The sequence below is a fragment of the Mobula hypostoma genome, chromosome 7 (genome assembly GCF_963921235.1).
Source record: "Mobula hypostoma chromosome 7, sMobHyp1.1, whole genome shotgun sequence".
In the NCBI taxonomy this organism is placed as follows: Eukaryota; Metazoa; Chordata; class Chondrichthyes; order Myliobatiformes; family Myliobatidae; genus Mobula; species Mobula hypostoma.
This window is the reverse complement of record NC_086103.1, coordinates 189,250,938-189,267,363: the sequence shown is the minus strand read 5'-3', so window position 1 is coordinate 189,267,363 and position 16,426 is coordinate 189,250,938. Positions and strand designations below refer to the sequence as shown.

Below are 16,426 nucleotides of genomic sequence, written 5' to 3'. Positions count from 1 at the left end.
GTTGGTGGAAGGTATATAGGCTGGTTGGTGAGTTGGCGGAAGGTGTATGGGCTGGTAGGTGAATTGGTGGAAGGTGTATAGGCTGGTCGGTGAGTTGGTGGAAGATGTATAGGCTGGTCGGTGAGTTGGTGGAAGGTGTATGGGCTGGTAGGTGAATTGGTGGAAGGTTTATAGGCTGGTCGGTGAGCTGGTGGAAGGTGTATAGGCTGGTTGGTGAGTTGGTGGAAGGTGTATGGGCTGGTAGGTGAATTGGTGGAAGGTGTATAGGCTGGTCGGTGAGTTGGTGGAAGGTGTATGGGCTGGTAGGTGAATTGGTGGAAGGTGTATAGGCTGGTCGGTGAGTTGGTGGAAGGTGTATAGGCTGGTCGGTGAGTTGGTGGATGGGCTGGTAGATGAGTTGGTGGAAGGTGTATGGGCTGGTAGGTGAATTGGTGGAAGGTGTATGGGCTCATAGGTGAATTGGTGGACGTGGACAGTGCAGCCTGTTGGGCCAGCAGGGCCTGTTACTGTGCTATGTCTCGAAATAAAAATTTCAGGGAACTATGAGTTTGCACCCTCCAGACTCTGTTGTACATCAATACGACTGAGGAATCCTGGGACCCTGCATTTACCTATGTCCACCCAGTGTTAGATGGCCAGCATTAGCTTACACATGTCTGGATTAAATTCCATCTGCCAATGCTTGCTCCAATATTCCAGATGAGTTACTGTAAGTCTCTTCACATTCTTTCAAAACCTTCTTCACTGTAGACTACTCCGCCAAATTGTGTATCATCAGCAAACTTAGTGATCAGTCCAGGTACACTCACATCCAAATCATATAACTATATAGACTTCAAAGGTTCCAGCACTAGTCAATGGAGTAAACTACTGGTTACAGTCTTGTGGTCAAAAAAACACCCATCCACCACTAATTTTCACCTCCGTCACCAAGACAATTATGGATCCTATGTGCTTTAACCTTCTGGACTAGCTGATCATATAGGACCTTGCCAAAATCCTTGTTGAAGTCTACTTAAACCATGTATACCACTCCATCTTCATCATTTATTAAAATTACCTCCTCAATGAAATCAATCAGGTTTATGAGGAAGGATTTCTCCTGGAGAAAATAATTTTGACTCCCTTAATCAGCCCCTGCCTTTTCAGGTGAACATTAATCCTGTCCCTCAGAATCTTTTCCAACAATTTCCCCATTCTCAATATAAGGCGTGCCAGTCGATAGTTTCCCAGCTTATCCCTGCTGCCCTGTTTGGAAAAGGGAACAACATTTGCTAACCTCATGTGTTCCAGTACCTCACCAATGGCTAACCAGGATGCTGGAATCTCCATTACAGCCTCAGCAACCTCTTCCCTTGCTTCCCACCCAGGGACCCATCCATTAGGCATGCTGCACAATATCAGTGTACCGTTCCCCCTAACTCTCCACATCCTGTTGAATGACAATGAGAAGATCATGTTCATATCTTCTGGCTCCACAAATACATTTCCCCTTTTGTTCCCTAAGGGGACATGCAAGGGCTGGTGAAATAAAATTCCATCGCGTCACAGGAAAGATACTGGTGTGGATAATGGAATGGCTGACAGGCAGGAGGCAGTGAGTGGGACTTTTCTGGGTGGCTTCTGGTGACTAGTGGTGCTCCTCAGGGGTCAGTATTGGGACCACTGCTTTTCACTTTGTTTGTCAATAATTTAGATAATGGAATTGATGGCTTGCTGGCAACGTTTGCGGATGATACGATGATAGGTGGAGGGGTAGGTAACGCTGAGGAAGCAATGTGATTACAGTAGGACTTAGACAAATTGGAAGAGTGGCAGAAAAGTGACAGATGGAATACAGTGTTGGGAAATGTATGATAATGCATTTTGGTAAAAGGAACAATCATGTGGACTATTTGTCAGGCTGCACTTGGAGTACTGTCTACAGTATTGGGCCCATATCTCAGAAGAATGTGTTGTCATTGGAGAGAGTCCAGAAGATGTTCATGGGGATGATTCCAGGAATGAAGGGGTTAACATATGAGAGAGTCTGGTAGCTTTGCACCTGTACTCATTGAAATTTAGAAGAATGCGGGAGGATCTCATTGGAAGCTACCGAATGTTAAAAGGACTAGATAGAGTGGATGTGAAGAGGATGTTTCCTATGGTGGAGGCATTCAGAGCTAGAGGGGACAGCCTCAAAATTGAAGAGTGACCCTTTAGAACAGAGGTAAGGAGGAATTTTTTGAGCCAGAGAGTGGTGAATCTGTGGAATGCTCTGCCACAGACTGCGGTGGAGGCGAAGTCCATGTGTATATTTAAGGAGAAGTTGGTCATTTCCTGATCGGTCAGGGCATCGAAGGATATGGCGAGAAGGAGGTGTATGGATTTGAGTGAGATCCGGGATCAGCCATGATGGAATGGTGGAGCAGACTCAATGGGCTGAATGGCCTAATTCTGCTCCTATGTCTTATAGTCTTATGATCTGAGGGCTGCAGTTGTTCAATAAGCTGGCTAACCTCCATCTTCTCATACACAAAGAAGGGTGGGCAATAGGTGTGGCTTTTCAATGATGGTCAGGTTCTGAAATATGACTTAAACAAAAGAAAGATCTTCCTTTACACCATTCTTGCTGTGTGCATGGAATCTGAGGGTCTGACAATGAGACGAGCTGCACATGAAACTCAAGGCAAATATCCTTGAGTTGAGAGAAAAGCTGAATTATTTTGTGTGTCCAAAAGCTCAAGTATTAAAATCTGTTTTTGTGTATTTTTTCTGGGAAATAGTTTGGTTGTAATTTGATTAAACAAACATTACATGCTTCTGAAACTGAGTTAGCAGCATTTGGGCTCATGATGATCTGGCAGTTTCTGAGTGTGTGTTCTCTGGAGGTGGCAGGGCAGAGAAAGACTTCCAAGGCAAAACACTTGCAGTTGTGTTTCTGTTCTGCGATGCTTCAGTGTGACTTCAGAGAGTGGGCTCAACACCAGCATTTCTGCTTGATGGAACAAGACAGATTAATGGCTCAGCATGGAATCAATGGGCCAAAAAGGGCCTGTTTCTGTCTGGTGTTCTAAGACTCTATACTGTAATGTTCATGAGCTGTTGGGCTAAGTCACACCGTACCTCCAGATCCTGCACACTCTTCTGCTTACAAAGCAAGAATCCAAGTGTCAGAGTCCCATAAGTTTCCTATCACACATTTGAGACGGTCATATTCTTGATCCTTTTTTCTCCACAGATCTCTGCCACCGATGCTGACAGTGGAAGTTTTGGAAGTGTTACGTATTCCATTGATTCTGGAATTGGCAGCTTGCCACCCACTCAGTTCACCATCGACCAACACACGGGTCAAATCTGCACCTCAGGAGCCTTAGACAGGGACAATGAGCCTGACCACTATGAATTCACAGTGACCGCTGTTGATGGGGTAAGGATCTTCACCGGCCTCCGTGTCTCAGTACCACGTAAATGCAGTGAATGCAGACCTGGTTGTGGACAACCTGTACACTCCAAGTTAGAAAATCATGAGTACAAAGTCCGTGATGTGTATTCTGAAAAAGTCTTTGTGGCAATGCTCTGCTGTTGGGAGGAACAATACAGAGAGAGGGTGGTACTAAGGGTGGATTGCACTATTGATCACAATGCTTTTTGAAGGGAAGATCTGCCTGTTCTCTTCTGTAGGTGTAAAGCATACAGGGTAATTTCTAAAAAATCATTTACTGTATCTGTGTTTACTCAGGAGACAGACACAGAGTCTACAGACGTGAGACAAAGCAGCAATGGGTTCATGAACCCTATACAGGTTACAGAGGAGGAGATGTTTATTTTCTTGAGAAAAATCAGGGTGGATAAATCCCTAGGGCCTGACAAGTTGTTCCCTCGTACCCTGTGGGAGGCAAGTGCAGCAGTTGCAGGAGTTGCAGGAGCCCAAGAAGAGATAGTTAACTCATCCTTAGAAACAGGTGAGGTACCAGAGGTTTGGAGGATAGCTAATAAGACCATAAGACATAGGGGCACAATTAGGCCATTCAGTCCATCAAGTCTGTTCCGCCATTCCATCATGGCTGATACCAGATCCCACTCAACCCCAAACACCTGCCTTATTGCCATATTCTTTGATGATCTGACCAATCAGGAAACTATCAACTTCCACTTTAAATATACCTATGGAATTGACCTCCACCATAGTCTGTGGCAGAGCATTCCACAGATTCACTACTCTCTGGCTAAAAAAAAAAATCCTCCTTACCTCTGTTCTAAAAGGTCATCCCTCAGTTTTGAGGCTGTGCCCTCAGTTTTGGATACCTCCACCATAGGAAACATTCTCTCTACATCTACCTTATCTAGTCCTTTCAACATTTGGTAGGTTTCAATGTGATCCCCCCACATTCTTCTAAATTCCAGTGAGTACAGGCCCAAAACTGCCAAACCCTCCTCATACATTAACACCTCAATTCCTGGAATCATCCTCATGAACCTCCTCTGGACTCTCTCCAATGACAATGCATCCTTTCTGAGACATGGAGCCCAAAACTGTTGACAATACTCCAAGTGCAGCCTGACTAGTATCTTATAAAGTCTCAGCATTATCTCCTTGCTTTTATATGTTCAGGCGCACGCTGCCTTTTTTCGTAACAGTGAAAACACCTTCTGTTAGCGAAAACAAGTAACTAATGTAATCAAGGGTATACGTCCTATCAAAAGGACAGACTGATGGGCAGAGGGGGTGGGGTGGCTCTGTTGGTGAGGAATGATATTCAGTCCCTTGCGAGGAGGGACATAGAATCAGGAGACGTAGAGTCAGTATGGATTGAACTGAGAAATTCTAAGAGTAGAAAGACCTTAATGGAAGTTATCTACAGGCCCCCAAATAGTTGTCTGGATGTAGGGTGTAAGTTGAATCAAGAGTTAAAATTGGCACGTCGCAAAGGTAATGCTACAGTTGTTATAGGGGATTTCAACATGCAGGTAGACTGAGGAATCAGGTTGGTACTGGACCCCAAGAAAGGGAGTTTGTGGAGTGCCTCCGAGATGGATTCTTAGAACAGCTTGTACTGGAGCCTACCAGAGAGAACGCAATTCTAGATTTAGTGTTGTGCAATGAACCGGATTTGATCAGGGACCTTGAGGTAAAGGAGCCATTACGAGGTAGTGATCATAATATGATAAGTTTTAATCTACAATTTGAGAGGGAGAAGGGAAATTCGGAAGTGTCAGAATTACAGTTGAACAAAGGGAACTATGGTGCTATGAGGGAGGAGCTGGCCAAAGTTCAATGGAACAATACCCTAGCAGGGATGACAGTGGAACAACAATGGTAAGTGTTTCTGGGAGTAATGCAGAAGGTGCAGGATCAGTTCATTCCAAAGAGGAAGTAAGATCCTAAGGGGAGTAAGGGGAGGCCGTGGCTGACAAGGGAAGTAATGGACAGTATAAAAATAAAAGAGAAGAAGTATAACATAGCAAAGAAGAGTGGAAAGCCGGAGGATTGGGAAACTTTCAAAGAGCAACAGAAGGTAACTAACAAGGCAATACGCGGAGAAAAAATGAGGTATGAAGGTAAACTAGCCAAGGATATAAAGGAGGATAGTAAAATCTTCTTTAGGTATGTGAAAAGGAAAAAACTAGTTAAGACCAAAATTGGGCCCTTGAAGACAGAAACGGGTGAATTTATTATGGGGAACAAGGAAATGGCAGCTGAGTTGAACAGGTACTTTGGATCTGTCTTCACTAGGGAAGACACAAACCATCTCCCAGATGTAATAGTGGCCAAAGGACCTAGGGTAATGGATGAATTGAAGGAAACTTATATTAGGCAGGAAATGGTGTTGGATAAACAGTTGGGTCTGAAAGCTGATAAGTTCCCGGGACCTGATGGTCTGCATCCCAGAGTACTTAAGGAGGTGGCTTTAGAAATCGTGGACACACTGGTAATTATTTTCCAATGTTCTATAGATTCAGGATCAGTTCCTGTGGATTGGAGGGTGGCTAATGTTGTCCCTCTCTTCAAGAAGGGAAGAAGAGAGAAAACAGGGAATTATAGACCAGTTAGCCTGACGTCGGTGATGTGAAAGATGCTGGAGTCAATTATAAAAGATGAAATTACGACACATCTGGATAGCAGTAACAGGATCGGTCCGAGTCAGCATGGATCTACAAAGGGGAAGTCGTGCTTCACTAATCTTCTGGAATTTTTGGAGGATGTAACTATGAAAATTGACAAGGGAGAGCCAGTGGATGTAGTGTACCTGGACTTTCAGAAAGCCTTTGATAAAGTCCCACATAGGAGATTAGTGGGCAAAATTAGGGCACATGGTATTGGGGGAAGAGTACTGACATGGATCAAAAATTGGCTGGCTGACAGAAAACAAAGAGTAGCGATTAACGGGTCCCTTTCGGAATGGCAGCCGGCGACCAGTGGGGTACCGCAGGGTTCAGTGCTGGGACCGCAGCTGTTTACAATATATATTAATGATTTAGATGAAGGAATAAAAAGTAACATTAACATAGAACATAGAATAGTACAGCACAGTACAGGCCCTTCAGCCCACAATGTTGTGCCGACCCTCAAACCCTGCCCCCCACCTTAAATTCCTCCATATACCTTTCTAGTAGTCTCTTAAACTTCACTAGTGTATCTGCCTCCACCACTGACTCAGGCAGTGCATTCCACGCACCAACCACTCTCTGAGTAAAAAACCTTCCTCTAATATCCCCCTTGAACTTCCCACCCCTTACCTTAAAGCCATGTCCTCTTGTATTGAGCAGTGGCGCCCTGGGGATGAGGCGCTGGCTACCCACTCTATCTATTCCTCTTATTATCTTGAACACCTGTATCATGTCTCCTCTCATCCTCCTTCTCTCCAAACAGCAAAGCCCTAGCTCCCTTAATCGCTGATCATAATGCATACTTTCTAAACCAGGCAGCATCCTGGTAAATCTCCTCTGTACCCTTTCCAATGCTTCCACATCCTTCCTATAGTGAGGTGACCAGAACTGGACACAGTAATCCAAGTGTGGCCTAACCAGAGTTTTACAGAGCTGCATCATCGCAACTCTTAAACTCTATCTCTTGACTTATGAAAGCTAACAACCTATAAGCTTTCTTAACTACCCTATCCACCTGTGAGGCAACTTTCAGGGATCTGTGAACATGTACCCTGAGATCCCTCTGCTCCTCCACACTACCAAGTATCCTGCCATTTACTTTGTACTTTGCCTTGGAGTTTGTTCTTCCAATGTGTACCACCTCACACTTCTCCGGGTTGAACTCCATCTGCCACTTCTCAGCCCACTTCTGCATCCTATCAATGTCTCTCTGCAATCTTTGACAATCCTCTACACCATCTACAACACCACCAACCTTTGTGCCGTCTGCAAACTTGCCAACCCACCCTTCTACCCCCACATCCAGGTCATTAATAAAAATCACGAAAAGTAGAGGTCTCAGAACAGATCCTTGTGGGACACCACCAGTCACAATCCTCCAATCTGAATGTACTCCCTCCTTCCTCTGCCTTCTGCAAGCAAGCAAATTCTGAATCCACCTGGTCAAACTTCCCTGGATCTCATGCCTTCTAACTTTCTGAATAAGCCTACTGTGTGGAACCTTGTCAAGTGCAACATTAGCAAATTTGCCGATGACACAAAGCTGGGTGGCAGTGTGAAATGTGAGGAGGATGCTATGAGAATGCAGGGTGACTTGGACAGGCTGGGTAAGTGGGCAGATGCATGGCAGATGCAGTTTAATGTGGATAAATGTGAGGTTATCCACTTTGGTGGTAAGAACAGGAAGGCAGATTATTATCTAAACGGAGTCAAGTTAGGAAAAGGGGAAGCACAACGAGATCTAGGTTTTCTTGTACATCAGTCACTGAAAGCAAGCATGCAAATACAGCAGGCAGTGAAGAAAGCTAATGGCATGCTGGCCTTCATAACAAGGGGAATTGAGTATAAGAGCAAAGAGGTCCTTCTGCAGCTGTACAGGGCCCTGGTGAGACCACACCTGGAGTACCGTGTGCAGTTTTGGTCTCCAAATTTGAGGAAGGACATTCTTGCTATTGAGGGGGTGCAGCGTAGGTTAACAAGGTTAATTCCCGGGATGGCGGGACTGTCATATGTCGAAAGATTGGAGCGACTGGGCTTGTATACTCTGGAATTTAGAAGGCTGAGAGGGGATCTTATTGAAACATGTAAGATTATTAAGGGATTGGACACGCTGGAGGCAGGAAGCATGTTCCCGCTGATGGGTGAGTCCAGAACCAGAGGCCACAGTTTAAAAATAAGGGGTAGGCTATTTAGAATGGAGTTGAGGAAAAACTTTTTCACCCAGAGAGTGGTGGATATATGGAATGCTGTGCCCCAGAAGGCTGTGGAGGCCAAGTCTCTGGATGCTTTCAAGAAAGAGATGGATAGAGCTCTTAAAGATAGCGGAATCAAAGGTTATGGGGATAAGGCAGGAACTGGATACTGATTGTGGATGATCAGCCATGATCACAGTGAATGGCGGTGCTAGCTTGAAGGGCCGAATGGTCTATTCCTGCACCTATTGTCTATTGTCTATTGTCTTTCGTAACAGTGAGGTGTCATAAAGTGAACATTCGGAAAACAGGAGCCACCTGTACCCTTCAGTGTCAACTGACCATCAGATCAGGCTATTGTAGACTTAAAATTGCTGACGCTTTGCGATTGGCCCTCTGATAACTCAAATGATAGGCCTGCCAGACAGCCCAGTGATGGATGAAGAGGAGTTTAATTCCAGTGGCCTTGAGATGCTCCCACACATCAGATGGGACCTACTGCCCTTGGATCTGTGCAGACTGCTCTGCTCTCCACAGAAATCCTGGGGTTTTGCCGTGGTAACTTTGTCAACCAGTTACGTTTCACCATTCTGTCCATCCCCCTGCAATGCAGAGTAGTCACAGGAGGGAAAGGCCTCTCAGAGATTGTTAGATGTTAACTATGCTCCTCGCTCTCTCCTTCAGGGTGGCCTGAACTCCATGGCCTATGTCAAAGTTTACCTGGATGATATCAATGACAACAGGCCAGTGTTCTACCCCGTGCAGTATGCAGCAAGCCTCAGCACCCAGAGTCTGCCGGGAACAGTGGTGCTCAAAGTCTTTGCTTACGACAAGGATGGAGGACGGAATGGAAAGCTGACGTATCAGATCGTTGCAGGCAACTTGCCTCCCCTGTTCACCCTCGACAGAGACACAGGTAAGTGTCAGCACAGCGTGACACCATGGAAGTGGCTTTGGATCTGCTGGTCAATGGGACTGGTCACTTGCTCAGTCAGCATGGTTTTTGTGACAAGGGCAGTGTCCTGTCCCCTGCCAGCATGTAATTGGGAAATTAGGGGATCTCCCCACGATCTGGGCCACAGCGGATCCCTGGAATACCTGACGCAAGGATCTCAGGCAGGAACTGGGAGTGAGCCTTTGGCTGCTTCCTGGTCACTAATCTACAGCTCACTTGGCTGCTTCATTGGAGTGAGCTCAGAGCCAGTCTTTCCCCAGAGTACCCTTGACGAGTTTCATTGTATTCGTCAAGTAGTTTCCTGCACTCTGAGAATTTCCTGCCTCCTTGAGGCAGCTGTGAGCAGCTCATTGTTTTGCTCAGTTTCCCACCCAATTCTGAACAAGATGTTGACGACATTCTCCCGTTCCGGGAGTCTGACACAGTGCTATTGCTTTACACTTCCTGACATCAGTAGATAATGCTGAGATATCAGGTGCATTCACAGCCCCTCACAGCTGAGGTTTGTGTCTTGGAGAATTTATCCAAGCCTCCGCTTCCGACAGAACCATAACCCTGCCTGGGTCTGCAAGGGTGAGTCAGGAAAGTTTAACTCTGCTTCATTCAGTATCATGGAGGGGGACCAAGGAGGTAAAGATAAAGGTTTTTCCTGGCCAGGGTCAGCAGGTATCTGGGTATCCTCATCTTATCCTAGGCCAGTAGTGGGAGGCAGGTATCTGGGTATCCTCACCCTAGGCAAAAGGTATCTCAGCATCCTCGCCCTGCTCAGGGGCAGTAGTCGGTGAACAGTGAATAACTGGGTACCCTAATCCTGTCCAGGGGCAGTAGTGGGGGAACACTGGATTTCTGGATACCCTAATCCTGTCCAGGGGCAGTAGTGGGTGAACACTGGATATCTGGGTACGCTAATCCTGTCCGGGGCAGTAGTGGGTGAATACTGGATATCTGGGTACCCTTATCCTGTCCAGGGGCAGTAGTGGGGGAACACTGGATTTCTGGATACCCTTATCCTGACCGGGGGCTGTAGTGAGTGAACAGTGGGTTCCTGGATTTCCTCGCCCTGTCCAGAGACAGTAGGTGGGGAATAGTGGGTATCTGGGTACTCTCACCCTGCCCAGGGACAGTAGTTATCTGGATGCCCTGACCATGCCCAGGGGCAGTGGCAGGTGGGTATCTGAGGGCCCTCACTCTGCCTAAGGGCAGTAGTGGAGGAGACTGCATATATCTGGATACCCTCACCATGCCCAGGGGCAGTAGTGGGAGGACAGTAGGCTCTTGGATACCATCATGCTGCCTAGGGACAGTAGTGCGAGGGTTCAGATTGCTGGGTACCTTCACCCTGCCCAGTAGTCAGGGGAGGGGAGAGCTCATACTGTTCAGCTCTGGCCAAAGGAGTTAGTTTACTAAATTCAGATCCACAATGTCTTGGCTGTTGTCTGGTTGAAGTGTTAGATACACATCTCTGAGAATGCATGCTGTACGTACCATTAATTGTTGGTCTCATCTCCGCTTTCCTCTTCCTCTTCCTATAATAGCAGATTAAAACTTTTAAAAATATATCAGGAAGTATGGACTTGTAAACAATATTAGCATGAGATCCCAACTTGCGACTCTGCCCCTTCTGCCTGCATGGACCAGAGTGTGTTTGAATGTAGGAGGAGTGAAAGTTAGTTGTTCACGCACCCCACAACCGCATTTACCATTACAGTCATCAAGGCATAAAGTAATAGAGCAGTGGCACAAGCCCTTCGGCCCAGCCAGTCCATGCTGACAACAGTGTCCACCCAGCTAGTCCAATTTCCCTCCACGCTCCACCCCTCCATGTAGCTTCTTGAATGATAGTATCATTCCCGCCTCAACCACTTCCTCTGGCAGCTTGTTCCATATACTCTTCACCCTCAGCATGAAAAAGTTGCCCCTCAGGTTCCCTTTAAATATTTCCTCTTTCACCCTAAATCTTATGGCCCCTAGTTCTCCCCACCTTAAGGTAAAAATGTTACCACACTCCTTACCTATACTGCTCATATTTTTAAACATTTTTAAACACGTTGCTCCCTCTTTCTCCTATGTCCTCAGGAATAAACACCTAGCTTAGCCAGCCTCTCTATATATCTCAGCCTCGCTAGTCCTGGGAACATCCTCTTAAATCCCCTCTGCATTCTTTCCAGTTTAACTACATCTTTCCTATAACAGAATGACCAAACCCGTATACTGTACTCCAAGTGCAACCTCACGTCTATACGCACTTCAAAGGGTCAAAGGTCAAGTTTAATGTCAGAGAAATGTATACAGTATACATCCTGAAATGATTTTTCTTTGCAAATCATCCACGAAAACAGAGAAGTGCCCAAAGAATAAATGACAGTTAAACGTGAGAACCCCAAAGTACCCCCCCAGCTCCCCCCTCCCACGCGTAAGCAGCAGCGAGCGGCAATCCCCCTTCCCCCAACCAGCAAAATTAAATGCGCATCAATACAATCACCACACATCAGTGGGGAGGGATGGGGGGGACGAATGGACAAGGGAGTCGTGTAAGGAGCGATCCCTGCAGAAAGCAGAGAGGTGGGGGAGGGAAAGATGTGCTTCATGGTGGGATCCCGTTGGAGGTGGCGGAAATTATGGAGAATAATATGTTGGACCCGGAGGCTGGTGGGGTGGTAGGTGAGGACAAGGGGAACCCTATTCCTAGTGGGGTGGCAGGAGGATGGAGTGAGAGCAGATGTACGTGAAATGGGGGAGATGCGTTTAAGAGCAGAGTTGATAGTGGAGGAAGGGAAGCCCCTTTCTTTAAAAAAGGAGGACATCTCCCTCATCCTGGAATGAAAAGCCTCATCCTGAGAGCAGATGCGGCGGAGACGGAGGAATTGCGAGAAGGGGATGGCATTTTTGTAAGAGACAGGGTGAGAAGAGGAATAGTCCAGATACCTGTGAGAGTCAGTAGGCTTATATTAGACATCAGTAGATAAGCTGTCTCCGGAGATAGAGACAGAAAGATCTAGAAAGGGGAGGGAGGTGTCAGAAATGGACCAGGTAAACTTGAGGGCAGGGTGAAAGTTGGAGGCAAAGTTAATAAAGTCAACGAGCTCAGCATACGTGCAGGAAGCAGCGCCAATGCAGTCGTCGATGTAGCAAAGGAAAAGTGGGGGACAGATACCAGAATAGGCACAGAACATAGATTGTTCCACAAAGCCAACAAAAAGGCTGGCATAGCTAGGACCCATACGGGTGCCCATGGCTACGCCTTTAGTTTGGAGGAAGTGGGAGGAGCCAAAGGAGAAATTATTAAGATTATGGACCAATTCTGCTAGACGGAGCAGAGTGGTGGTAGAGGGGAACTGGTTAGGTCCGGAATCCAAAAAGAAGAGAAGAGCTTTGAGACTTTCCTGATGGGGGATGGAAGTATATAGGGACTGGACATTCATGGTGAAAATAAAGCGGTGGGGGCCAGGGAACTTAAAATCATCGAAAAGTTTAAGAGCGTGAGAAGTGTCACCACTCTACAACCCCGTCTCCCTCAGATCCCACCGTCAGGTTCCTGGGCCCTCAGTGGCTCCATCTTCCTATCACCCCAGCCCTCCCCTCTCCACTGACACCCCCAGCCTCCTCCCTCCCCCCTCTGATCCCACTTCTCATCCATGCCGGCTCTTTACCATCCCCTCCGACCTTCAACCGTCTGAGGCAGAACGCTCTGTCCTCAGTAAGGGCCTCACCTTTGTCCCCATTCATCTACACCTCAGCGAGTTCCGCGTTCGCCATGACGCTGAACTCTTCTTCCGTTGGCTCCGTCTCTGAGCCTACTTCTTCGGCAAGGACTCTCCCACCCCCACAGATGACCCCTTCTCCCGTTTTCAACCCTCTTCCTCTTCATGGACACCCCGCTCTGGTCTTCTGCCTGCTCTGGATCTCTTTATTGCTAACTGCCGACGGGACATCAACCGTCTCGACTTCACCGCACCTTGTTCCCATTCCAACCTCACTCCTTCCGAACGCTCTGCTCTCCACTCCCTCCGCACTAATCCTAACCTTACTATAAAACCTGCCGATAAGGGGGGTGCTGTTGTAGTCTGGCTTACTGACTTCTACCTTGCCGAGGCACAGCGACAACTCGCGGATACCTCCTCTTATTTATCCCTCGATCGTGACCCCACTAAGGAGCACCAGGCCATTGTCTCCCGCACCATCACCGTCTTTATCCACTCAGGGGATCTCCCATCCACTGCTACCAACCTTATAGTTCCTACACCCTGCATTTCTACGTCCTACCCAAGATCCACAAACCTGCCTGCCCTGGTAGACCTGTTGTCTCCGCTTGCTTCTGCCCCACCGAATTCATTTCTGCATACCTCGACACTGTCTTATCCCCCCTTGTTCAATCCCTTCCCACCTATGTTCGTGACACTTCTCACACCCTTAAACTTTTCGATGATTTTAAGTTCCCTGGCCCCCACCACTTTATTTTCACCATGAATGTCCAGTCCCTATATACTTCCATCCCCCATCAGGAAGGTCTGAAAGCTCTACGCTTCTTTTTGAATTCCAGACCTAACCAGTTCCCCTCTACCACCACTCTGCTCCGTCTAGCGGAATTAGTCCTTACTCTTAATAATTTCTCCTTTGGCTCCTCCCACTTCCTCCAAACTAAAGGTGTAGCCATGGGCACCCGTATGGGTCCTAGCTATGCCCGCCTTTTTGTTGGCTTTGTGGAACAACCTATGTTCCGTGCCTATTCTGGTATCTGTCCCCCACTTTTCCTTCGCTACATCGGCGACTGCATTGGCGCTGCTTCCTGCACGCATGCAGAACTCATTGACTTTATTAACTTTGCCTCCAACTTTCACCCTGCCCTCAAGTTTACCTGGTCCATTTCTGACACCTCCCTCCCCTTTCTCGATCTTTCTGTCTCTATCTCCGGAGACAGCTTATCTACTGATGTCTAATATAAGCCTACTGACTCTCACAGATATCTGGACTATTCCTCTTCTCACCCTGTCTCTTACAAAAATGCCATCCCCTTCTCGCAATTCCTCTGTCTCCGCTGCATCTGCTCTCAGGATGAGGCTTTTCATTCCAGGATGAGGGAGATGTCCTCCTTTTTTAAAGAAAGGGGCTTCTCTTCCTCCACCATCAACTCTGCTCTCAAATGCATCTCCCCCATTTCACTCACATCTGCTCTCACTCCATCCTCCTGCCACCCCACTAGGAATAGGGTTCCCCTTGTCCTCACCTACCACCCCACCAGCCTCCAGGTCCAACATATTATTCTCCGTAACTTCCGCCACCTCCAACAGGATCCCACCACTAAGCACATCCTTCCCTCTCCCCCCCCCCCGCTTTCTGCAGGGATCACTCCCTACGTGACTGTCTTGTCCATTCGTCCCCCCCGATCTCCCTCCTGGCACTTATCCTTGTAAGCGGAACAAGTGCTACACATGTCCTTACACTTCCTCCCTTACCACCATTCAGGACCCCAGACAGTCCTTCCAGGTGAGACGACACTTCACCTGTGAGTCAGCTGGGGTGATATACTGCGTCCGGTGCTCCCGATGTGGCCTTCTATATATTAGCGACACCCGACACAGACTGGGAGATCGTTTCGCTGAACACCTACGCTCCATCCGCCAGGGAAAGCAGGATCTCCCAGTGGCCACACATTTTAATTCCATGTCCCATTCCCATTCTGATATGTCTATCCATGGCCTCCTCTACTGTAAAGATGAAGCCACACTCAGGTTGGAGGAACAACAGTTCATATTCCATCTGGGTAGCCTCCAACCTCAAACCAATTTCCCCCGGGATCAATAAAGTATGACTATGACTACTATGACTAACCTGATGGCATGAACATTGACTTCTCAAACTTCCACTAATGCCACACCTCCCCCTCGTACCCCATCCATTATTTATTTATATACACACATTCTTCTTCTCTCTCTCCTTTTTCTCCCTCTGTCCCTCTGACTATACCCCTTGCCCATCTTCTGAGTTTTTACCCTCTCCCCCTTTTCTTTCTCCCTGGGCCTCCTGTCCCATGATCCGCTCATATCTCTTTCACCAATCACCTGTCCAGCTCTTGGCTCCATCCCTCCCCCGCCTGTCTTCTCCTATCATTTCAGATCTCCCCCTTCCCCTCCTACTTTCAAATCTCTTACTAGCTCTTCTTTCAGTTAGTTCTGACGAAGGGTCTCGTCCCGAAACGTCGACTGTACCTCTTCCTAGAGATGCTGCATGGCCTGCTGCGTTCACCAGCAACTTTGATGTGTGTTGCTTGAATTTCTAGCATCTGCAGAATTCCTCGTGTTTGCGTCAATACAATCCTCGAGCCCAAGCGTGTGCTAAGCGATAGCAAAGACACAGACCTTGCAGTTACCTCAAAGGCTTCGCATTTCATCTAAATTCAGCAACCCACAGCTTCTCTCTTTCCCTGGCAAAGGAGAGGAAGGTGTCCCCCATTTTCATAGCGGGCAGGAGACGTAACAACAATCCGCTGGTTTATGATCTTAAAAGTCCATTTTGTTGCATTTTTTGAGCTCTGTGTCTGAATATCGCAAAGACCTCAGGTCTTCAGGCCCACAGCGAAAGATTTTCAGGCCTCCCCGACGACACACGAGATCTTAGGCTTCCAAACATGATCGAGATTCTCAGGCCAAATCCTTAGCATGTTGAATAGCAGCCAGTTGTGGAACCCCAAGAATGGGTCCCATTTCCGCAAAAAACCGAAGCCTGCGTGTAACTCCAGGTCAAGGTCTTCAAAAGAACCCTGAAAGGAAAAAAAATAAAGATATTAAAGGTAGGAATAGAGGTGTTTTCGAAGATGTAAGCAAGGGAGTCACCGTGAGGCACCATCATTTTTCCTAAGCTCCACCCACAGAAGCGCAGTAGAGAGCTGCATCACTGCAGGGTCCAGAAATTGTAGCATGGCAGACAGGAAGGTTCTACAGCCGGTAGTGAAAACTGCCAACACATTACCAGCTCCAGCCCACCCACCATCAAAGATACAAGTACAGAAAAGTGCCAGAAAAGGGCCAGTAGCATCATGAAGGATCTCACTCACCCTGCTCCACAGCTCTATGCTCTCCTCCCTTTTGAAAAGCTCTAAAAGGTCCTTCAAGCATGAATTTCCTCGCACAAATCCAAGTAATTGAAAGGAAATGAGAGATGCATGTAATCTTTTTTACTTTTGGAGAGGCTA

At 47.3% G+C, this 16,426-nt stretch overlaps 1 protein-coding gene across 1 annotated transcript in view; it reads left to right on the top strand.

The window, feature by feature from the left end:
* Positions 1-16,426, top strand: part of LOC134349859 (protocadherin-16-like) — a 500,217-nt gene that overhangs the window by 260,360 nt on the left and 223,431 nt on the right. The window contains exons 3-4 of the mRNA XM_063054823.1: positions 3,221-3,409; positions 8,967-9,198. Coding sequence (XP_062910893.1) covers positions 3,221-3,409; positions 8,967-9,198 — 421 coding nt within the window. The remainder of the gene's footprint in view (positions 1-3,220; positions 3,410-8,966; positions 9,199-16,426) is intronic.